General features: G+C 37.4%; 1 protein-coding gene across 1 annotated transcript; it reads right to left on the bottom strand.

Annotated features, from left to right (window-relative positions):
- Positions 1 to 975: 975 nt before the first annotated feature.
- Positions 976 to 22,187, bottom strand: GCLM (glutamate-cysteine ligase modifier subunit). Its single transcript, XM_047726394.1, has 7 exons — positions 21,664 to 22,187; positions 17,270 to 17,335; positions 15,886 to 15,970; positions 11,633 to 11,692; positions 10,228 to 10,430; positions 8,971 to 9,085; positions 976 to 5,334 (listed from the first exon to the last, which is right to left on the bottom strand). The coding sequence occupies exons 1-7, from the start codon at positions 21,787 to 21,789 to the stop codon at positions 5,165 to 5,167; spliced, it is 825 nt and encodes a 274-aa protein (XP_047582350.1). The 5' UTR covers positions 21,790 to 22,187; the 3' UTR covers positions 976 to 5,164.
- Between the last annotated feature and the right edge of the window lie 1,284 nt (positions 22,188 to 23,471).

Below are 23,471 nucleotides of genomic sequence, written 5' to 3'. Positions count from 1 at the left end.
AAGGACTTTTTTTTTTTTAAGATTTTATTTATTTGACAGATGGGTAGAGAGAAAACACAGGTAGGCAGAGTGGCAGGCAGAGGTAGAGGGAGGCATAGGCTCCCCATCGAGCAGGGAGCCCATGCAGGGCTTGATCCCAGGACCCCGGGATCATGACCCGAGCCAAAGGCAGCCACTCAACTGACTGAGCCACCCAGGCGCCCCATATTTTCACTTTCTTAAGTCTTTTGAGGGCCAGAAGATTTAAATTTTTATTAAATCCAGTTATCAGTGTTTTTTTTTTATGGTTTTTTATCAAAAAGCTTTGCATGGGATGCCTGGGTGGTTCAGTCGTTAAGCGTCTGCCTTCGGCTCAGGTCATGAGCCCGGAGTTCTGGGATTGAGGCCTGCATCCGGTTCGCTGCTTGGTGGAAAGCCTGCTTCTCCCCCTCTCACTCCCCCTGCTTGTGTTCCTTCTCTCGCTCGCTGTCTCTGTGTGTCAAATAAATAAATAAAATCTTAAAAAAAAAAAAAAAAAAGCTTCGCAGCCAGTTTTAATTTTCCTGCTTTGTTCTAATCTCATACACATCAAAGATGAAATTTTCAACTAAAAAGAAAGAAGACATTTCCATCTAGGGAAGGAAATCGAGAGTTTCATCAGGAAGAGTATATATGCTGGAAATCAGTAGAATATTACCTTCAAATTGCTCAGGCAAAGTATTTGGAAACTTAGAATTCGACAATGTCAAATGATCATTTAAGATAGAGAACAAAATGAAGACATTTTCAGGCAAACAGGACCTAGAAAGCTTACTGTGCCAAAGACCTTCAGTGAAAGAATTACTAATGACACACTTAAGAAAAAAGCAAACTTAAATGGAGTAGGATGCAACATCAACAGTGAGGAAAGAAACAAGAAAAACAGAACTGAGTCAGAGTAATGCATACTGTAAAACATGAACCTTTCAAAATAATGGACCAACAGACACATAAAAATCTTGTATGACATTTTATACATTTATTCACTGTTGAGAGATACATATTAAAGTTTTGTTTGGCTTTTCTGGGAGTGAGACTATAACAGCCATATTCTATTTGGGGGATTTGGATAAGTTTTAGCCTCTCTTTTTTTTGTTTAAGGTAAAATATTACATTTCCAACCTTACTCACTCTTGTCTCAACAGAAGCGGTACTTTTCTCTCCATAGGGCAAGCTCTTTAAGAAAGTGTTTTCACTGAATTTCTAAAGTTTACATATAAATTGTTCATATTCAGTAAAAGCCTATTTACAAACAAGGCAAACAAAGGTCTCTGTCAGAATATCCACTCATTGTCTCATCCTACTCTAAGGCTAATTTTTTTCAAGGGGAGCCTCCTAGCAGTAAACATTCCCTAGCCCCACTTCCTTCTATATGCCCCCAATCCCTTTTCCCCACTTTGATCATTAACAGATGGCCTCTATTGCTCTTGTTCATGTACAGATCTCTCTCCCCCCACCACATATACCATATGTTCCTTGAAGACAGGGGTTCTTTATTATTTGTGTCTGTCTGCCAATATCTTACAGTTGCTGGCATATAGTAAGCTTTTGATAAATCTTTGAATGAATGAATGCATGAATAGCTTTATGGCTTGGATATTTAAAAATTATTCATAATTTATTTTCAAATCATACTCAATTTGAGTTCAAATAGGTCAAAATCAATAATACTCCAGAATGCTTTCAACTATTCAAACAACTCAAACAATATACAATACACTTTATTTTAATTAAGTAATTCATAATACTCAAAATATAGGTGAAATTAAAGACTATTATAAATATCTATTAATGCTTTATATTTTGCCTGTAATTTATAATACACCATTATAGACACATAAAAGTAGAATTATCTAATGAAAACATTTTCCTGTCCTAAGTGTATTTCTAATTCTGAAAACTATAAAAAATATTAACAAAAGTTATGTTACAGTTTTCAAAAATATGACATATCCCATCAACAACTTTATGGGGAAATGACAGGTACAAGTTCTGGTATATTAGGAAGTTATCTTTAAAAAAATATGTTCAGAATCATAAGTTGGTATATTTGATTATGAAAACAAATGGTTGAAATTCTCATTAAAACAACTTCAAATTTCTCTAAATGTACAATTGGCAGAGAGATGAACTGTTGATCATTTCACTTCCCCAATACCGAAAATGCTGGGTGGAAAAGTTGGAAGAAAGCTTTGTTCAAAAATGAGATGTAATTAAATGAATCTTAGACCTTTTATTACTGAAAACTGAGTTACTAGTTGGCTCTGGTAGGGAGAAGTTTGACCATTCATTCAAAATAGAGTAACTTTATTTCCCATTCCACACATAGCTGTTTAAATTATTAGCTATTTGTGATCCAATCTAGCACTGGCTATCTCTAAACGGATACTCTTCTAGCATACTGGCACAAGGTAGTCTGCAAAATTTACACCATGTGAACATATTTTATAAGACATCTTGGTCTTTCTGGTGACTACAGTTTCTTGAATGAGAATATAAGATAGACTCATTACAGAACAAATTCTAAGTTACAGTACATTGTGTTAATGTAAGGCTCCAGTGTATTTTGGAAATGTAATAGACTGTAGCTTCTTTTCATGTTTACTGGAAAAAAACCCAATTATATAAATTCTTTCTACCTTGAGTCATTGGATACATCTCTCCCCAGAAGACATATCTGTTATATATACACTATTGATAACTTAGCTTTCAGATTTAAGCGATTATTTGGTAGTATTACTGTTCTTTATTTTATGGCTTTTTAAACATTAAGTCCTCAAATACTTGAAAAGCATTCACTATATTCTGATAGTTTACAAAAAAAAAAAAAAAAAGATGTGAACACCAGCTTGGAAATTTGTCAAGTCTTGAAAAAATCATTTTTTAAAAAATGGTTATTCAATAACAGAAATTAAAGGTACAGAAATGAAACATACAAAAAACTAATTTTAAAATTCCATACATACATGATCCCCTCACAAAATGAATCTATAATCTTGTTTCTTTGTCAAGAGAAGAGAGATATGGATCAATTAGTAACATAAGTTGTTTTTTTTTTTATTTTCAAAATAACCCTTTAAACAATCCATTTTTTAAGTCTAGGGTTTTAAAAAGGAATAAATGTGATATAAAGTTCCCTCTTAAAATATCTTGACCAATTCACTGTTTAGGCTTAAATTAAAAAATGAGCATTTAAAGACTTAGGTTGTATGAAAAAGTGTTGCACATTTCCAAATAAAAAGTTAACTATATATATTCAACAACATTACATACAATTAATATAAAATAAGGCTTTAGGACGGTCTAAGTCTAAATGAATTTTATAGCAAGTAAGTCAGCTGAATTTATGTTATAATTTTAATGATCAAATTATCCAAACAGTAAACTACAAAACCTTATTTAGGATAGGAAAAGTCTGGTGTATTTACCTTTTTTTTTTTTAAAGATCTATTTATTTGAGAGAGAGAGAGAGCACACCCACATGCACTGGGGCAGAGGGAGAGGGAAAGGGAGAATCCCAAGCAGATTCTGGCACTGAGAGTCAGAGCCCTAGGTGGGGCTTGATCTCATGACCCTGAGATCATGACCTGAGCCAAACCAAGACTCCAACACTTAACCAACTGCACCACCCAGGTGCCCCTAGTGTATTTGAGTATGGAACACTTTTCTTTTAAGTTGAAAAAACTTGAGCAAAATTAGTTTTATATATTAGTTTATTTTTTAAAGATTTTATTATTTATTCATGAGAGAAAGTGAGAGAGAGCATAAGCAGGGGGTAGGGGCAGGGGGAGAAGCAGACTCGCTGCTGAGTAGGGAGCCTGATGAAGGGTTCACTCTCAGGGCCCCGGGATCATGGCCTGAGCGGAAGGAAGATGCTAAACTGACTGAGCCACCAGGCACGTTATGGTAGTTTTTTTTTTTTTTTAAATAAACATGGTTTAAAAGTACTGATTGACATACAAGAGGTTTTTGAAGAACTTTTCTAACTATTTGGGTTACAGATACAAATTTACAGAACTAGGGAGACCTATAGTCTATATCAAAGGCCATACCTTATTTATTTGCTATTTTCTGGTTCTTAAACTAATGAAGAATTATAATAAACAATCTATAACCTCTCCTAGTTCTAAAGTGTTGATTATATCATTTTGCTTTTAAATATAGTTAAGACCATGTCTCAAAAAAAGTTGTCTAAATAGACAATGTTGCCCTTGAATTAAAGATTTTTTTCACTCTTTTCTGGCTGTTGGTCCCTATGAGTCAGTTATTAGTGAGGAGCAAATGTTACATATTTTACTCAACTGATTCTGACTTTCTGTGACCCCCCCTTCTCCCCAGAGCCCACAGTGCCCAGCACATGATAAACACTCAATACTTATTGAATATTCTTGAATGAACAGCAAAATATTAAGGATGGATCAAGTATTAAAAAGAATCTGGAGATGATAACAGTTGCTTTTATAAAACCCCCAAATAATAATTTAAAAGCTTCTAGTCTTTTTCAGATTTACTTTGGTTTGTCTTGGAAATAACAGCAAGGAAAATATGGCACAGCAATAGAATACTAAATCATTATAGGTAAACTACAGCTAGGACAGTTAAGTTTAAGTTTTCATTCATGTATTGAAGAAATGAATTTTACCTATCCTACTAGTAGATCCAAGCCACTCCAGTTACTCTGGGATATAATCATCTTATCAATAACAGAAAAAATATCTTCCAGTATTTCAGTTTTTATAATTATAATTAAATTGCTTAGTTACACTATAGAATAAGAAGCCATTAGTTAATTTTTGGAAATAAAAAATATGTATATACATTACCCTGATACCTAAGCCCAAAATATATCTAACAACAATTTTTCTTGATTTCTATTAGTCATAAAAATAAAGGAAAAATATATTGCAAGTATTTTCTTTATAGGCAATTTCAGTTAGAAAATAATAGTTTAATGAAAACACATGAGTAAACTGATATGGAGGCAAGAAAAGTATTCAAAACTTGACAGATAACACGTTGTCAAATATAACTGAAGAATATCAGCCTCCATGACATCATTTACAAGCAGTAACTGATTTTTATACATCTCAATTTTATCTTATATTCAAGGAAATACAAGTCAGTAGATTACGATCCTAAGTCTTAGTTAAGAACCCCTTCTTTTAGCTTGTAAAATGTAGCCTTTGGATTTGATAATTCCTCTGCTTTTAACAATGACGGAGTACCGCAGTAGCCACAGGGGCACCCACTCCTGCGCCTGGATGTCAGGGATGCTTTCCTGAAGAGCTTCTTGGAAACTGGCTTCAGAAAGCAGTTCTTAAAACAAACAAGTAAAAACCCAAAGTGTTAAGTTGGGAAATAACAGCACTTTACCACGTAGGTAAGCATTTAAATACAATCAGAGAAACAATTCAAAATAAATTTAAAATATGCTTTTCCTTCGCTATGAATCTAAACCAGAATATCAAGAAGATCCAGGCAGTTCTTCAGAAAGTCCCTACACCTCTATCCCACCTATTTGATTCACAACCTCTGGTGAGTGGAGCCTGCCTTTTTTTTTTTTTTTTTTAAAGACTTTCAGGCAATTCTAATTGTAGATTAGTGAAATGTAGATTCAGTGAAAATACAGGAGAGTACATACATAGGAGAAAAAGGAACGGTACCCATAATCCTATGAACCAGAGACAGATTACTTCCATTGCCATGTATATCCTTCCAAGATTCTTTCTGTACCTTTCCATATCTCAAAAACTGGAAGTCATGCTGTAAGTTACAACCTAATTTACTTATCTTTTCAACTTTTATTATGAATCTTCCCATGTAATTAAATATTCTGTGGAAGCATCATTTTTAATAATTATCCAGATACTATATTATATAGATATCATAATTTATACATTTCCTCATTGTTGATGAGAAAATTAAGGTATTTCATAGTATTTTGCTAATAAAATGCTATGCTGAACATCTTTAAAATGCATGCCTGGCTATGGAATGACAAAGTCAAAGTACATTTTGAAGGCTTGATAGACAGTATATTGCCAATTGCTTTCCAAAAAGATACTTCTACTAGTAGTTGATAATGTTATTAGAGTCCCCATCTTACCATATCCTCACAAGTACCAGCAATCATTTAAAAACTCTTTGGCAATGGTTATCTTTTCATTTGCATCGCTTTGATGAAATAATTATTTTCTAATTCCACATTGATATCCAAGCCCTTGACTCCTGCTCCAATGTACTACTCCCCTGCTCACTGCCTCTTCTCCAGCCACACTGGCCTTATACCTGTACCCTGAAATCCTCAAGCACATTCACACTTTGGGGCCTTTGAATCAGCTGCTCCCACTTCCCTGAACACTCTTCTTCCAGATTCTCACAGGGCTTTCACCCTTCCTGCAGGTCTGATTAATGTCTCCTTAGCAGAGAGGCCTGATTTGCCCTATATAAAACAACCCCTAAGCTGGGCACTCTTTTTCTACCTCAGCCAATTTTTCTCCATAGCACATACCACCATTTCTCACATTTAATATTTACCTTATTATCCATCCCCTCCCATCAAAATGTAAATTGCATGAGGGTTGGAATTTATCTGTCTTGTCTTATAGCCCTAGTACTTTGAATAATGAAACATTGTAGGTACCCAATGTCTGTTAAATCAATCAAGTAATATGGAAAGATTCTACCAGGTCAGAACCCACAACCCAGACAGAAACTAAGTGACCATCTATACAGTATGGTTTGGGAGTGCTAAAGGACCTGCCAGACCCAAAAGAACTGCTGTGATATTTGAGTAACATCAATAGTAAACTGTCAGTAAATGTTAGCTATTATCATGTGCCAGGCACTTTTCTGAGTATTTTACATGTATTAGCTCCTTTAATCTGCATATTAACCCTACTAGGTAATATTCTCTCCTTTTCCAGGGGGCAACTGAGGCAGAGAGGTTAGATAACTTGCCCAAGGTCATGCAGCCAGTAAACAGCTTTCACTAAGTGGAAGGCAAGTATCTCTTTGGAAAAGTAACATGAACATGAATTTATCAGTCTATCTGACAGAGAACAGGACCTGGAGGGAATAAGGCATAAGGCAGATCAGATTTAATGGGAATGAGGTGAGGGTGAAGGTTCTGAGTCAGGATCACCTATTTCACAATTTCACCCTTACTGTAGTTAAACTGTTACCACAACTTCTAGGACAAAGAGTAATGGAAAATAAGCACTTTCTGAAGAATAGGGTAATTTTAGCATAGCCGATGGGCTTTAAAGGGGACTTATAAACATAACTCTTTTTTAGATGACAAGTAGAGTTAAATGTTTTACAAACTGATTGCTTAAAAAATAAAATGTGACACATAAGAGCTATGCTATTCATCAACTTAACTACATGCTTTTAAATTAACTATGTGAGCTCTTTAGAATCAATAAACACCATAAATCTTTTAAGAAAAAGAATTGCTTCATGGATTCATTAATGGTATAAGCAGGATCACCCTATAAATTCTAATCAAAGGGTTTAGGATTAAAATTAGGAAGACGTTCAAATGTCAAGTTACGTCATTAAAGCAAAAACATACCAAAAAGGATTAAACCTCTCTTCTCAAATGTATATGCAATATATTTTGCAATAACAACAATGCATTAGCACATACCCTCAAGCCAATATCTAGATACCAATGAAATAAAATACCAGACACCTTAGTCTTTTCCTATTTCCTTTCCTACTAGAAAAAGGAAAGGGTTTTTTTCAAGTGGAGCTAGAAGGGGATGCAGGCCCATCCCTCAGCTGTTGATAATAATTACTATTGGAAGAGCCTCCCCCAGGCCCCTCCAAAAGTAAACAGATAAAAATGATATAGTATCTGCCAACATATAGAAAGTTGGAAATTAAATGGTTTATGTTTCAGAATAAATAGGCATAGAAATTCTTTGTTAAATTTTCACTAAGATGACTTTTTTTTCAAATTACTTACAAAAATAATTAATGAAGGGAGAGGCAAAAGTCATTATCTCCTATTCTGGTATCAATTAAATGGAAACTAATAAGAAAGTAAGGTTTTCAGACTGAAATACTACAATGTTAATGTCTCAAATCAAAAAGATAGTACAATATAGGGGGAAAGGTCCCAATTCAGCCAGAACCAAGTCCAAGTTTAAACTTTGCCCCATGCCAGCTGGGTGACCTTGGCTAGTTTCTTAAATTCTGAAGCTCTTACTTCCTCAACAGTAAAATGCCTAGTTTCAGCTGTTGTGAGGATTACAGGTTATCCCTCTAAGGCATTTAGCATGATGCCTAACATTTGAGGGGCAAAAACTATTAAAACTCTTCCTCTTCCTACAAAACAGCGAAAAAATGAGAATGGGGCAGACTGCTAAATAAATAAGTATAAAATGTAAAACATTCTCTTCCTAGCTTTCCTACTTATCCTGTAAAATGTTGATAAAACACACTACAGAAGGCGGATAAGCCATTCTCATTAATCAAATAGTGTTTCTGACTGGTACCAAACATACAGGTCTTGAGAGTAATGACTAATAAAATACCTAATCAATTACCTATCCTAATATGCTTTAATTTCAAATTAAATTTTATCTGCCTCTCTTTCCAAATATTTGCCCTCTTTAACTAAGTGGCTATTTGGTACAATTTTTGCTGTACTACACAAGATTTTATATAATACTATTTAGAATATCTTACAAGGTCTTTTTTGTGTATCATAGTATTTATAAACTTCAACAGACTAGATGTTCAGAAAATGATCTCTTCAATTTTTTTTCTCATTGATAGACTAAAGCTTTCTGAAACTAAATGTATATATATTTTGGACTAACTATGAAGACAAGTTCTAGGTAACACTTATCATTGTACAAAATTAAAAATTACATTTTAACAAGTAGCTTCTTATAAGATAAAAGCTCATGACCAATCAACAAATGAAAATCTCAGTATTACCTTTTGGATCATTATGAGTCAATAGCTGTATGTCAAATTGTTTAGCAAATGCAGTCAAGTCAGGTGGCATCACACAGCAGGAGGCAAGATTAACTTGGTTACTATTTGGTTTTACCTAGAAGCGAAAAGAATCATGACATTGCACTAAATTAAGTACTACAAAAAGTGGAAAGCAATGAAAGAACACAATTTTAGAAAATATGAAAGACTCCATTTTACAGTGCTTAAAATTTATAAAACATTGTTATATGAATATACTTATTAATGTACGCTTTTTAAACTCATGTTAGTGATAACAGGGAGAGGAAAGCTCTAGGAGGCGGGGGAAGGCCAATATAGTGCTATACTCTTAGAAACTCTTTTCCTGCAATCTAATACACTTGCCTCGGAAACAAACATGTTCTAAGTGATGATTCCAGCTAATGAGGGAACAGGTCTTAAAGGTAAAGGATCAAATAGAAATGATAAGAACATTTAGCATTAAAGTATAAAATATGGTTATAAATCAGGCGCATTTTGAAAAAGAATTAGATAATTTCTAATAGCTGCTCTGGTTAATTTACAGATACATTCCAGATCACCCAAGTCTCTCTAGTGGAATCTTAGCCATATTCTGGCTCTCACTAAATTAAAGGGAGAAGGGACAATACTTTCTCTAAGGTCTTCCCGTCTATAAGAAACTGAAAGCTCTGCAAAGAGAAGGCTGGGGATCAAGTAAAAGGAATAAAGAAAAATACAAAGAGTAAAGGTAAAATACTGGTAAGCACTGTCCCTAAATAATATCATACGTTTTTAGAGGCCAGAGGGTGGTACTGATTAATTTGTGATGCCTATTCCTTATTGAATTCTATGAACCAAAGTCTTTTATACTTTCAAATAAGAGCAAAATATTTGTTCCATGTGATATTCCCTCACCTAAGAAATCAGAACCAAGACTAACCATATCTAAAGAAAAATATAGTATTTTTATCACAAAAGTAAAACTGAAGGAAATAGCCTGAATTCATTTTGGCTACAAACACTTCAGTGTTTGTAGCCAAATTTTCTAGTGTTTTTTTCATTCCTTTTAAATGAGATTAATACTAAGGTCAATTAAATATACATTTGAGATGAAAAAGGCCAGTGCTTTAGATAAAGCTTGCCAAACTGCATTTAGAATAGCTCCCCCTTGAGTGTCCAGCACAACACTGAACAGTGTGAAGCAAAGACTAAAGGACAGGCCCCTCCCAGAGCACTTGTGATCTAGCTGTGCTTTACCTGTGCCCACTGATACAGCTGTTCCAACTGAGTTTTGTCTAGATCGGAGGTACCTATCGCAATAATCTTTTTGCTCTGAACCAAGTTTTCTAATTCTTCCCAGTAAGGCTGCAAATGTTCCAAGGAGAGATTAACTCCATCTTCAATAGGAGGTGAAGCAATGATCACAGAATCCAGCTGTGCGACTCCAAGAACGGAACAGGCTGATGTGAAGGAAAACAGGATAAATATTTGCTACATAATGAAAACAAGTATTTCTACTGTCCCTCATGTATCCCACTAAATTTTGTCTGTAAAGTTCACTGGTTTTCTTATTTGGATTATTTCATTCAGTTTCATAATTTACCTACCATTTAGAACACTGCCATCCCTTAAAAAATTACAAATCCCTGTTCATTTACTTGGTCTGTGTGGCAGACCGATCAGTTTCTTTGACCTGCTTCCTTCCTAGGGACTCACAGCTCTGACAGTCCTTCTAAGGGGAACAGTCTCCTTGTTTCCTAGGCCCCAAGCATTTTCTGGTAACTTCTTTATCTTCAAATTTTCTTCTCCAGTTCTAATAGTATCTTGTATGGATGATCACAAGAATTCTGACCTCATATTCTGTAACTGATAGTCATGGCAAACAATAGCTTTGAGACCCTGAAAAACTAAATTTGTGGTCCTAATCTATATTTATAGAGGTAGATAATTTAATTTCTGTAAAAATAATTTAAAGGGTTTACTTTAAATGATTATTGTTTATTCCATAGTTATAGTAAAGAGCGAATTATTTAAGTGTTTAACACCTATAATACTGGAAGAATATTTTAAAAGAAAAAACGTTGAATTATAATATCACAATAATCTAACCAAGTAAACAAAGATGAGAATGCTTGCTTTGTTACTGTGGCGATGGTAGGTCATGGGGTTTTATCTATAGTACTGTAAGGGCTAAGAAATATGGTTAAGGAGAACTTCATCTCCAAACATATACTTAACAATTATGTTACATCTTTTATGTGCCTCATATATATCAAAATATGAACCTACAAGTCCATATGATCTGACAGAAGCCTTAAGAAATTAGGTTAGAACTTTAAAAAGTAAAATTGGAATGAGCTCATCTTTTTTTTCACCTGGTCCTGAACACAAGATATAACTAATACACCTACACTGATTTAAAGTTATGAAGGTTGGGTGCCTGGGTGGCTCAGTCGGTTAAATATCTGCCTTTAGCTCAGGTCATGATCCCAGGGTTCTGGAATCGACCTGCATCAGGCTCTCTGCTTAGCGGGGAGCCCGCTTCTCCCTCTCCCACTCCCCCTGCTTGTGCTCCCTCTCCTGCTGTCTCCCTGTCAAATAAATAAAATCTTAAAAAAAAAAAATAAAGTTATGGAGGTAAAAAGTTAAAGTTTTTGCTTACCCATGTCAACTGCATTTCTCATTGATGATGAAGAGTTTGATCCTACAATGAAGAGTTTTGCTGGGTAACAAAAAAACAAAACCGATTACTACATTTTGGTAACATTTTACTAGACAGTATCAACACTGCCCACAATACTAAGTTGACAGAGAATCCTGAATGAATTACCTTTTCTTTCCTAGTCACATAATTTTATGGTTTTCATTTTAAGATATGAAAGTACCTTTCCATTGTGATTTTTTTTTTAAATTTTTTTTTTTTAATGATTTTATTTATTTATTTGAGAGAGAGAGAGAGCGAGCGAGCATGAGAGGAGAGAGATCAGCGGGAAACTCAGACTCCCTGCCAAGCAGGGAGTCTGATGCGGGACTCGATCCCAGGACTCCAGGACCATGACCTGAGCCGAAGGCAGTTGCTCAACCAACTGAGCCACCCAGGTGCCCCTCCATTGTGATTTTTAAATTACATGCCAATTGCCAAAAAATATCCATTTGTCAAAACAAAAAAGCAAATACTAATTTTCCATTTATTAGAAGGCAGGTCACACAAATGTACAAATTACTCAAAATGTACATTTTTATGAATATTATTGGAAATGGAACATATTATATACATTCTCCAATAAACTAAAATTAATAAAAGGCTATGCTAAAATTGCTTGTAATGTGAAGAAAAACAAAAAAAATCCCTCACAATCCCATCTTCCTAATACAGTCATTTTAATTTTTAGACATTAGCTTCTAGCTTTTGGTCATATGGGGCAGGGTATAACATTTATTCTACTTCTATTTAGTTTACCTTTATGTAATATTTTTTACAACTTTATGAAGTTTTTAGTTCTTTTGACTTTTTTTTTTTTAAATCATAGTAGTAATACATATTCACTCTAGAAATGAGAAAAACTGAGCAGAAGGGCGTTGGGGAATGTGGTAACTGGGCAATGGGCCTTAGGAAGGGCAAGTAATGTAAGGAGCCCTGGGTCTTACATAAGACTGATGAATCAATTGAACTCTACCTCTGAAACTAGCAATACATTATATGTTAATTAATTGAATTTAAATTTTTAAAAATGGGGAAAAAACAGAAATGAGAAAAACCCAAGAGTAGAAAGATAGACTAAAAAAAATGGCCAACAGTCTCATCACTGAATGCAGTCACTGTTTAGGTTTTTGTTTACTCTATTTTTAATGAATAATTTTACATACTCATTTTTAACGGTTAAACATTATTCTGTAATTTTGATAGGGTATAATTCAAATGATTTCCTACTTTTTGAACATTTATATTAGTTCCAGTTTTTCGTTATCACATACAATGCTAAAATAAACATCTTGTTACTTTGTTCAACTTTCTGCTGAAGCATTTCCCAAGGACAAACGGTCAGAAATGTGTATGAGTCAAAGGTATGCTCTTCTTTGTGGATCTTTTTTTGTTGTTGTTGTTAAAGATTTTATTTATTTATCTGAGAGAGAGAGAGAGAGAGCATGACCTGAAGGAGGGGCAGAGGGAGAGGGAGAGGCAGATTCCCCACTGATCATGGCAGGATGTGGGCCCAATCCTAGGACTCTGAGATCAGGACCTGAGCCAAAATCAGACGTTTGACTGAGCACCCAGGTGCCCTGAGTTTTGTTCTATTTTACTTACTTCCTACTTTCATATAAAAGATTTGTACCAGTTTATAAGCCAACTAAAACTTAACTAAAAACTTAACTTTAACTAGCCAACTAAACTTAACTAAAACTTAAGAATTGCTCTCCTGGGGCGCCTGGGTGGCTCAGTGGGTTAAAGCCTCTGCTTTCAGCTCAGGTCATGATTCCAGGGTCCTGGGATGGAGCCCTACATCAGGCTCTCTGCTCAGCAGGGAGCCTGCTTCCCTTCCTTTCTCTCTGCCTGCATCTCTGCCTACTTGTGATCTGTCTGTCAAATAAATAAATAAAATCTTTTAAAAAAATGCTCGCCTAACAACGTACGACACTATAAAAAATATAGTTTTTGCTAATTTAGTATGTATAATATATACCTATCTAGGACTGCATTAATTGGCATTTCTTTGGTTACCAGGAAAGCAGAGTAGTTTTCTATTAAAATTGAGGCTTTAACTTGATTCAAACTCAAATTTATTTATATAGATTTACTCTATGTAAATTCACTGTTCAAAATCTAAATTTACTCAGCAGACAAATAGGCAGAGTAGTAGTAGAGGAAATCAGAAAAGGGAATGGAGAGAAAAAGGGGCTAATGAAATATCTGTATGTAAGCTGTATTCAATGTAAATATGTATTCAACAAACAAAACAAATTTACCTTGTACATTTATTTGTCCTTTCCTTTCTACTGCTAGATAATCTTAAAGCATTGTTTTCCTCACTGGATTTCTCTATTTAAAAGTCATCACCACTCCCATACCAACCAGGTGAGAGTCAATCTTCACCACTTTAAAATAACTTTTTTTTTTTTAAGATTTCATCCATTTACTTGACAGAGATCACAAGTAGGCAGAGAGGCAGGCAGAGGCAGAGAGAGAGAGAGAGAGAGAGGAGGAAGCAGGCTCCCTGCTGAGTAGAGAGCCCCCAGGACCCCGACCCAAGCTGAAGGCAGAGGCTCCAACCCACTGAGCCACCCACGCGCCCCAATCTTCACCACTTTAATCCACCCATAGCTCCAATAATTATACCCCATGAAACCCTCCCTACCACTATCCCTCTTGCCACAAATTTGTGCCATTAGAAATGGTCTCCTTTCTCCGAAATGAGAGGCATTCTTGGTAGAGAAAGGAAAGCTCTTCATATGGGGAGTAATTTTGATATATCAAAAATTTCAAGCCTTCTAAGAACTGAGAACAACCCGTAAGAGCTTCAAGATGGATCTAAACCATGAGAAACTGCAATCAACCACAGAGAAGAGGTTGCTTTTAGCTCCTTTCCAACACAGAAAGCAATGTGAAATTAATAGAAAGAAATGGGTTTTGGAGTCAGGCATACCTGGATGGATTCCCGGTTCAACCACTTACTGGTTATATGACAACTTTCAAGTTATTTAACATCTCTTGTGCAATGGGGATAATTCTACCTTGTAGAATTGCTTTGAGAATCATGTGAAGAAATGTAACCAAAATGCACTAAGTATGGTGCCTGGTATAAAACAAGACTCAATAAATGGTAATTATGGAGTCAAAAAAACAATGCCCTATATCTCATCTTACATGTCCACGCTAATCAAAAATAACAACCAACACAAAACTACAAATGGTAGTAAGTTAACAGCTACTTAGCACTTAACTTTTTGCTAAGCACTGTGCTAAGTGCATTTTTAAAAATTTTATCTAATTTACAAAGAATCCTGTGAAACAGACGCATCCCTATTTTACAGATGAGAAAATGAGGCTCAGAGAGGTCGAATAACTTGTTAGCCCAAGATTATACCAGTCAGTAATCTGCATACCGAAGAATTTCAATCTAGTTAAGTTTAAGCTTTTAATGTCTATTCTATGCTGACTGTAAGCTGAGGGCAAGAACAGCTCATCTCTTCATTTTTTTATTCCTTGAGCTTAGCATGGTCTCTCATAAATAGTTACTCGATACATTTGTTGAATGGGTATAACATGGATTTTATTTCTCTTCATGCAACTTGTTGCCCAGACTTCCGTCTATACTTCCAGGCAACTTCAGCCATTGCTCAGCAGTGTTCCACCAGGAAGGGAGGGCCTATGCTTGCTTTGGACAGACACTGCTCTTAAGCATTCCCTTTATTCTTTCCATTTCCTCCACCTTAGTTTTCCTGAAGTCTGACATATAAATTAATGAGACCATGATGAAGAACAGGAAGGTGAGGTCCTCTTCTGACTCCACTTAAGGAGCCAAAACTGACCTCCTACAACTTTCTCTTGGGAGTTTCCATTATGTTTTAAAAAGAATATATAGGGGCTCCTGGGTGGCTTAGTTGGCTAAGTGTCTGCCTTCAGCTCAGGTCATGCCCCCAGAGTCCTGGGATCAAGCCCCATGTCAGGCAGAGTCTGCTTCTCCCACTCTTCCCCACTTGTGCGTGCTTGCACGCACTCTCTCTCTCTCTCCCTCGCTTACTTGCTATCTCAAATAAATAAATAAAATGTTTAAAAAAAAGAATCTGTATATTTCTCACACGTAGTGACTGAGTCACTCCTTACCAGAAGCAAAGAAAGGCTTTTCCTCCCTGCCTGACAAAACCTCACTATCATTTCCACTATATAACAAAGTAAGTTGTAAAGGCTGGATTTACCAGAAACTTTCATTTCTTCTCTTTCATCAGGATTTATCTTTTCTACTGCATGAGAGACGGTACATTCCAAGACATCTGGAAATTCCTATAATAAACAATGTTTACAATAAATATAAAATTAATGTTTTTAATTAGCTATATGTTTTCTATTGTCCATAATGCCCTTTAGAAACAGGGAACCCATAAGATAACAGGGTTCTTTACCTGATGTCTGGATGGGCTTCATAAGGTTTGTAAAGCCCTGAAACAAAGGTAAAATGCTTTGTGTGTGTCCATTTTCCGGGGAAGAGGATCTCATTTTGATCAGGTGCTCAAAGGAATGCATGATCAAAAAAACCCAAACAAATGGTGGTGGGGGGGGCAGCATGTGAGGAGTTAGAACTACTAGCACAGTATATAATTTTACTTAAAATATGAAAGCAATGAAAAATAATATTTACCCATTCTGCATAAAGACATGTTAAAAGCTTCCTATATTAACCACAAACATTTTAAACCAAGACTTTTTTCTGAGTGCAATAAAAAAAGTAAAGGCAATTCTAATGCATTATAATTAATAATTTATGAGGAAAATGGTAAGATGTTAGTACATACAAATCAGAACTATATTAACTCACATTTACAAGATTGAAACAAAGTAAACAGTGAGGCCTTTCCCATAATGCTTGAGCACATTACAATGCCTGGCACATATCAAGGGCTTAGTAAGTGTTTGTCAGTCATGCATAAATAGAGGCAAATGGTCATTTCAGAGAAACAGAGACTGACAGAAGACATTAATCAACATCTGCCTAGCTGCTATAGAGTTTACACTTGCAGAATGCCCACGGCAACAACTCTTTCCAGCACATGTCCTCGTCCATAGTTTTAAAGTAGCCAGCGTAATTTGTTATGAGCCTTTGGCTCAGCTGGATTCCAAAGAATGGTTTGCAGACAGATGGTCTGTATATAAACATTGATGGTAAGTCATTTATTAACACTTAATGAAATACCCAGTGTTTCCCTCAAAACTGACATTAAAAAACTATTTCTAGTCACTATATTATTATGATATTCTGCCAAAGCAATTTAACAACCAAAACTGTTAAATAGTCATTTCTTTATTAAACCAAATATAAACTGGAACACAGTGAAGAAAAGTGTGATGGGAATTAAGCACAAAGAATCCTGGTATCTAGTCTAGTTACAGAGTTGGTGACACACCCTGGATTTTATGTTTTATGCTTAAGCATACTGGGTCAGACAGCCATCTCAGTAAATCAGCCACAGGGAATTTTGTGCTAACTGCCTATTTGACTTCCCCATCAAAATTGGGGAAATTAATTTCCTGCTTACTGCATTTTCCTTTTGACCTACATAATTTCTTCATTCACATTTTACTTACCCTGACCAAATCAGGGCTGATTTGGGAACTCCACTCATTCAAGGTCTTTTGGATACAATCTCGAAGCTGTAAAAGGAATGCATTTTGAAACCATTAATCAAACTCTATACACTCTGCTGTACTTCTACAGCAAGAATATACTAATTTGATAAATTAGTTGAAAAAGATGTGAATAGGAAAAACCATAAAAACCAAAATTTTAGTTCTATAAGGTTTACATTTTCTTCGACAAAGACAAGTTTGTATCTGTTTTCATCTTAACCTTCAAATGTTGAAGTATTTTTAAAGTGTCTTTGTACCAATGAAAGTTTAAGTAAGGCTTTGAGACATAAAAGCATACACAAAGAAACAAAATTTTTCAAGAATAAAGTTTATAAATAGAGGAACATGAATTCAAGCTCAGGGAGCCTGACTAAAATTAATATTAACCACTATGAGAGAATCCTTAAAGACAAATAAATGACTCTAAGTGTGGCCAGAAAAACTCCATTATTCACCTGATGTGTTCATTAAAAATTCCAGTTCCTGAGCCCCATCCTAGACTGCTGAATTACTCTAAGAGCAGCAGAACTTGCATTTTAACAAGCATCCCAAGAAATCAGCATGTAACGTCTGACAACCACCACAGTCTTATCTTACATAAGTCAACTTGCATAATGTCAGCCCATGTATCATTTCCTAACATGTATACCTCCAACTGGCCTTCAGTGTTTTCTTGTACAAACTTATTTACACTAACATTATAGTATGTTGTAAATCCATTAAATTGTTCATGCATCTTTCATTTCTTATGACAGTGTATTTCAGACTTGTCTGATAAAGCACCAAAGTTAAGACTTACATACATTCATATAGAGAGTAAGGGCCTAAATACATATAACAGAACAAAAAATTTACAAAACGCTATGTTCATTACACGTGAGGCACTCTGATGGCTTCTATTCTATTAATTAGAAAAAAAACATGCTGTTCTATAGCTCACCAAACTGATTTATGACCGCTAATGGGCAACACTAACAATTTGAAATCACTACCTTATGAACATCAAGGACACAGTGCTTTGCATTCTGTGGTCAATCAATGAAAAAAATAAATGAGTAACTGCAAAAGCACTTTCCTTTAGCAATAACAAGGACTAAACTTCTGAACTCACTGATCTATGATTTCTGATGATAAAAACTGACACAGCACTCTACTGCTTTTATCTTAGTACAGATAATTACAAGAGATAAGTGGTTTATCAGTTTGAGAGCTCAGAGTCATCTACATTACACTTCATAAGCCACAACAAAAACGGTATGTTCCATCCATAATAACCCACATGAATTCAATCTACAATGTCTCTATCTTCATGGGAAATATATTTATAACCAAATTTAAGATACTAAATAAAAATTAGTTGATAATTATTCCAGACAGAATTACAAGTCAATATTCTTTTCAAAAATGGTAAAAGTTGGGGCAGCAGGACAAGAAGTTAACAATTCTATCAGGAATAATTTGGCTCAAATCATGGGAGAATTTTAAGAATTTTCCTCTGGAAGGACGGCTTACTTGCATACTTAAGGCTTTCCTGATAAAAAGCTCAATTCAGGAAGGTAAGTACATTTTCAGAGTATTCAGCCCCTTCTTGAAATCATTTCTTTAATTAATCTTGGATTCCGCAAAATGTCAGGACAAATCACAAAACAATGTTACGATGAGAAATTCATTGGCTGTATCACAAACATAATTATTTCTAATCTTTTATTATCTATACTGACATCTCATTAACTTTGTATTTCGTTCTCTTCATTTTTATCAAATATGCATAGAATCACTGAAGTATCATCATAATGTAGTATATCATTAGATCTGGAACCATATAAGAATTTTAAATATACTTTATGATTCACCTGCCCAAATACTCTTAAAGAACTGAGCAAAACAGTTCTATAATGGTTCATTTAAAACACAAGATTTGATTTCATAAAGTTCTAATGAAAAAAAAAAAAATCTGGCTCTCTGCTCTGCAGGGAGTCTGCTTCCCTTCCTCTCTGCCAGCCTCTCTGCCTACTTATGATCTCTGTCAAATAAAAAATAGAAAAAAAAATCTTTAAATAAAGATAATGGAATTAAAAAAAATACACATTAGAACTAGGAGAGATCTTTTAGGAAACCTAATATAACTCTCTACTCAATGTTTAGATTTTCTTGATGAGTGATTTATTCAGTTTTTTTATTCCACAAGGCCGAACTATTTCAAGTAGCATATCCCAATTTGGAGCTCTGTTATAAAGTTTTGTTTTGTTTTACATGGAAAAAAAAATGTCTCTCCTCACTAAACTGTCTTTTTTCCTACAATATGCTGCCCTATCTTCAAGTTTTCCTCAAATGTTTTCTAGCTGATTTTGTCTCTCTTATGTAGCACCTTCCCCCCAAAAAACCAAACTAGATTTAGTCCTTCGAACAATGTTTTTCAAACGGTGAAGTGTGACTCACTGCATTAAGAAATAAAGAGTTTTTAAAAATTTAAATAGGATTAAAAAAGGCAGAATACACAGTATATACTAAAGGTTAATATATCCATAAAACCTTTGAGATAGATTTAGCACTTTATTGAAGTATAATTTACACACAAAATTCACTTATTTTAAGTGCACGATTCCATGTTTTCTAAAGGGTTTGTGAAGAGTTTTACAGAGCTGTGCAGCCATCATCACTATCCAATTTTAGAACACGTCCATGTACCCACTAGCAATCACTACCCACCCTTCTTACTCCAGCCCAAGGCAACCACTCTTCCTACTTTCTGTCCTTATGGACTATGAACTAGATTGTAAGGTAAAATTTCTTACTGGGTTTGCAAAAGTCAAAACACTTTAAAGGCCACTACTTTAAAGCGTGCTGTAGTGAAACAAGAGAGCAAAAATTTCACCCAATACTGTCAGTATATATGGAAAATGGTATATTGAACCAGGATCTCTGGGAGGAAATTGAAAGAACAGAACTAAATCTAGAAATATTTATTTGGGGGAGAAATAGTCAAAGTGGGGGCGGTTTAAACAAAAAAGGTATACAGACTGAGATGGATGGAACCTGGTCACCGAATAATGGTACAGAGTTTGGTTCTTATTAAAGTTACAACCAAGAGTTCTCATCTGATGGGTGGTCACAGGCCCAGAGCATACTCAGGGGGATGCCATGGGCTGCTGCATAGTATATCACCAACATCTTATATAAAAGAGCCCAAACTGCCTAGGAAAACAGCTGATACTATAATGGCATAGGGCATTTTTCTTTTAATCAAGATTTATTTAAAATCTTGATAAAAAGGGGCGCCTGGGTGGCTCAGTCGGTTAAGTGTCCGCCTTCAGCTAGGGTCATGATTCTGGAGCCCTGAGATCCAGCCCCACCATGGGGCTCTCTGCTCAGCGGGGAACCTGCTTCTCCCTCTCCCTCTGCTTGCTGCTCTGCCTACGTGTGCTCTATCAAATAAACATAAAATCTTGGTAAAAAGGGAGATAAATGCTTCCATGGTGAGCGTTGTCCTAGATTACCTCTTTTAATCCTCACAGTGAGTTGATGAAGACTGTACCATTATCCAACTTCGAAGTTATGTAAACAGACTCAGAGAAGGTAACTTTCCCAAAGTCACACAGCTCCTAAATTAAAGGTTTGCTTTTATTCACTGTTATTTTTCAGTACCGACACCATCCCATACCAGCGGTATGCCTCCGCAGTTCCCTGGGCACTCTGACTCTCGGCTCAGGAAGGAGCCGCTGCAGCCCGAATATGTAGCACGTGTAGAATTCCAGATTCGTCTCTGCCACCTTAAACTAGCGACGAGTCTTCAGGCAAATACGGTGAGGCAGATTAAATTGCAGCAAGAAAAATGCATACCTTATTCCAAAGTCGAATGTGAGTCCTTTATCTCATAGCAACAGAGTGACTACTGCCAACAGCCTCAGAGCTAAGTGGATTATTACTACTACCTTCACCTGAATCCTAGAAAAGCGAATCTCTGAAACCTACGTCTTCACCTGTCGCGGTGTGGGGGGCACGGGGGTGAGAGTCTGGGAAGGAGGTGCTGGTCCTCTCTGCACCCCCCTGGCCCTCGCAACGAAGAGGGGTCCAGTACGTTGGCGAGTTCGGCCGTCGGCCGGGAGCACGGACGGACGCGTCCCTCGGGATGAATTTGCACCTGCCAAGCGTTTTAAGGCACGCGGACCCCGCTACAGGTTAGGAGGCGACGTCGCAACCCCGGCGGCCCCAGCCTCCCCGCGCCGGCGGAGCCCAGGAGCGCTCCTCCACCTGGCGCCCGGAGCCCGCCCGCCCGCCTTCCCCGCCGGGCGCTGCTTCCCTCTGGGAGCAGCCCGGCCCGCGGCCTGCCCCGGGAGCCCCTCGTCTCTCACCTCCTCGCTGTGCGTGGACGGGCACTTCTTCCGCAGGCGACCCCAGTTGAGCAGGTTCCCCGTCTGCAGGTGCAGGGTGCGGGCCCGCGCCAGCAGCGCCCCGGCCGCGCGGCTGTCGGTGCCCATGGCAGCGGCCGACGGAGGCGGGCCAGGCGGCGACGGGGCCACAGGCGAGGAAGGAGGCCGCCCCGCAGGACGCGGTGCCCGAGGCCGGAGAGCCGAGCGCGAGGCTGGCCGCCCCACGCGGCGGGACCTCGGCCTACGCTCGGGACCGAGGGAGGCCGGACGGTGGCGGAGCGGTGGCCCGGGAAGGACGCGCTGGTCGCGGCGGCTGCAGCTGCTACTGCGGCCGCCGCCGGAGAGTTGACTCCCAACTGAAGGGACCGTTTCCTGGAAGACAATGACTAAGCAGAAATCGCGCCTGAGAAAGTGCTTGGTAACCGTTACCCGTCCCACGGCGGGGCCGGGCGGGGCGGGGCGCCGAGAGAGCAGCGGGACCCACGCCCGCACGCGGGTGACTGGCCTTTGGCCTGTGGCGGGCGTGGCGCCGGGCGGCGGACGCGCGGCGGAGTGAGCGCGGGGCGTGCGGGGCGGGGCGGCGCGGGACTCGGCGCTCGGCAGGGCTCCCCCTGCTGGTCAGAAGACGGCGCGCCGGCCTGTGCCCCCACCGCCTAGCTTCCTCAGCGGCGCTCGCGGGTCTCGCCTCCCAGCCAATGGGCGGTCGCGCTGGTGATTTTCTTCCACACCTCTTTAAAAAGACAGCGAAATCCCCTACCAAGGCGTTGAAATGTTAGCTGGTTTTTGTTCTCAAAAGCGGGTGTTAAGGCAAAGTGCCACTTCATTGCTTGTTTACCCTCTTAGTTCATTTTCTTTCTCACGGTCTTTCCCCGGGAGCTGCGCGTTTTTCTTCATGTTCATTCATTACAGGTCTAATGTCTTACACTATTTGCTGGACAGGGTGTGAAGTCCACGAGTAAGACTTAATCTTTGCCTTTGGGAAGCTAAAACTCCAGTTCCAAAGATAAGGCCTAAGCGTATGAAAGAGTATTTTAGGGCAGTTTCCAGATGGGTTTAAAGAGAACACTGCATCCGGTGAGATCAGGGATTTTACCAGCCATTCCCTTAGACATGGTTGTGATTCTTTCCTCCTATTAAATTTCATGTATGGTAGACGTGGTAGACTCTCAAATTGAACATTTATTGAGCTTTCCCCAAGAAACTTTTACCTTTGTTAAAAGAAATCAGATCTATTAAAAGGTAAAATTCTATTACAGGATAAATTCCAGTTGGTAAGAATTCAGAGTAAAGTGGAAAAGAAGCTCTTTCTTGTAGGTGGTTAGAGACTGAGCCTGATTTTGAGTAAATATTTGTTGGCTGAATGAAGGTAAGAACTCTTTGAAGAGAAGGGTAATGCCAGAAGCAGGAACAAGCATGGGGTATTTTAATTAATATAAACATTTGATCTTTATGTTGAATTTCCTGTGGCATCATTTTTTGACTCCTTGTATATTCTCTAATACCACGGAAATAATTCTTTTTTTCCCTCCATGGAAATAATTCTTGATTAAAACTTAGAGGTTGTTCCTCCTAAACTATTAGAGCTGATTTCTTTCTGGGAATGGATATAGCCTATCGGTCTCAGACATAAAGCTGTGTGGCTTGCAAACCTGTCTTTACCAGGTACTGGCTATTTTAACTTAGGCCACTTAGTCTCTCTGTTTCACTTTCTTGAATCTGGGCCAGATGATAGTTTAAACCATATGAAATTGCTGATAATTGACCATTTTGACCTACAGCCAGGTGCCATG

Source organism: Lutra lutra, chromosome 4 (assembly GCF_902655055.1).
Source record: "Lutra lutra chromosome 4, mLutLut1.2, whole genome shotgun sequence".
NCBI lineage: Eukaryota > Metazoa > Chordata > Mammalia > Carnivora > Mustelidae > Lutra > Lutra lutra.
The sequence above is the reverse complement of the archived record's forward strand: the minus strand, read 5'-3'. Positions and strand labels throughout refer to the sequence as shown.

Bases quoted from the DNA above. Each gene is read 5' to 3' on its own strand.
- GCLM (XM_047726394.1), bottom strand. From the start codon at position 21,789: ATGGGCACCGACAGCCGCGCGGCCGGGGCGCTGCTGGCGCGGGCCCGC. The intron at 17,336-21,663 runs GTGAGAGACGAG...TTCCTTTTACAG, and splicing joins CGTCCACGCACAGCGAGGAG to CTTCGAGATTGTATCCAAAA. The intron at 11,693-15,885 runs GTAAATCCAGCC...TTTGTTACCCAG, and splicing joins AGAAGAAATGAAAGTTTCTG to CAAAACTCTTCATTGTAGGA.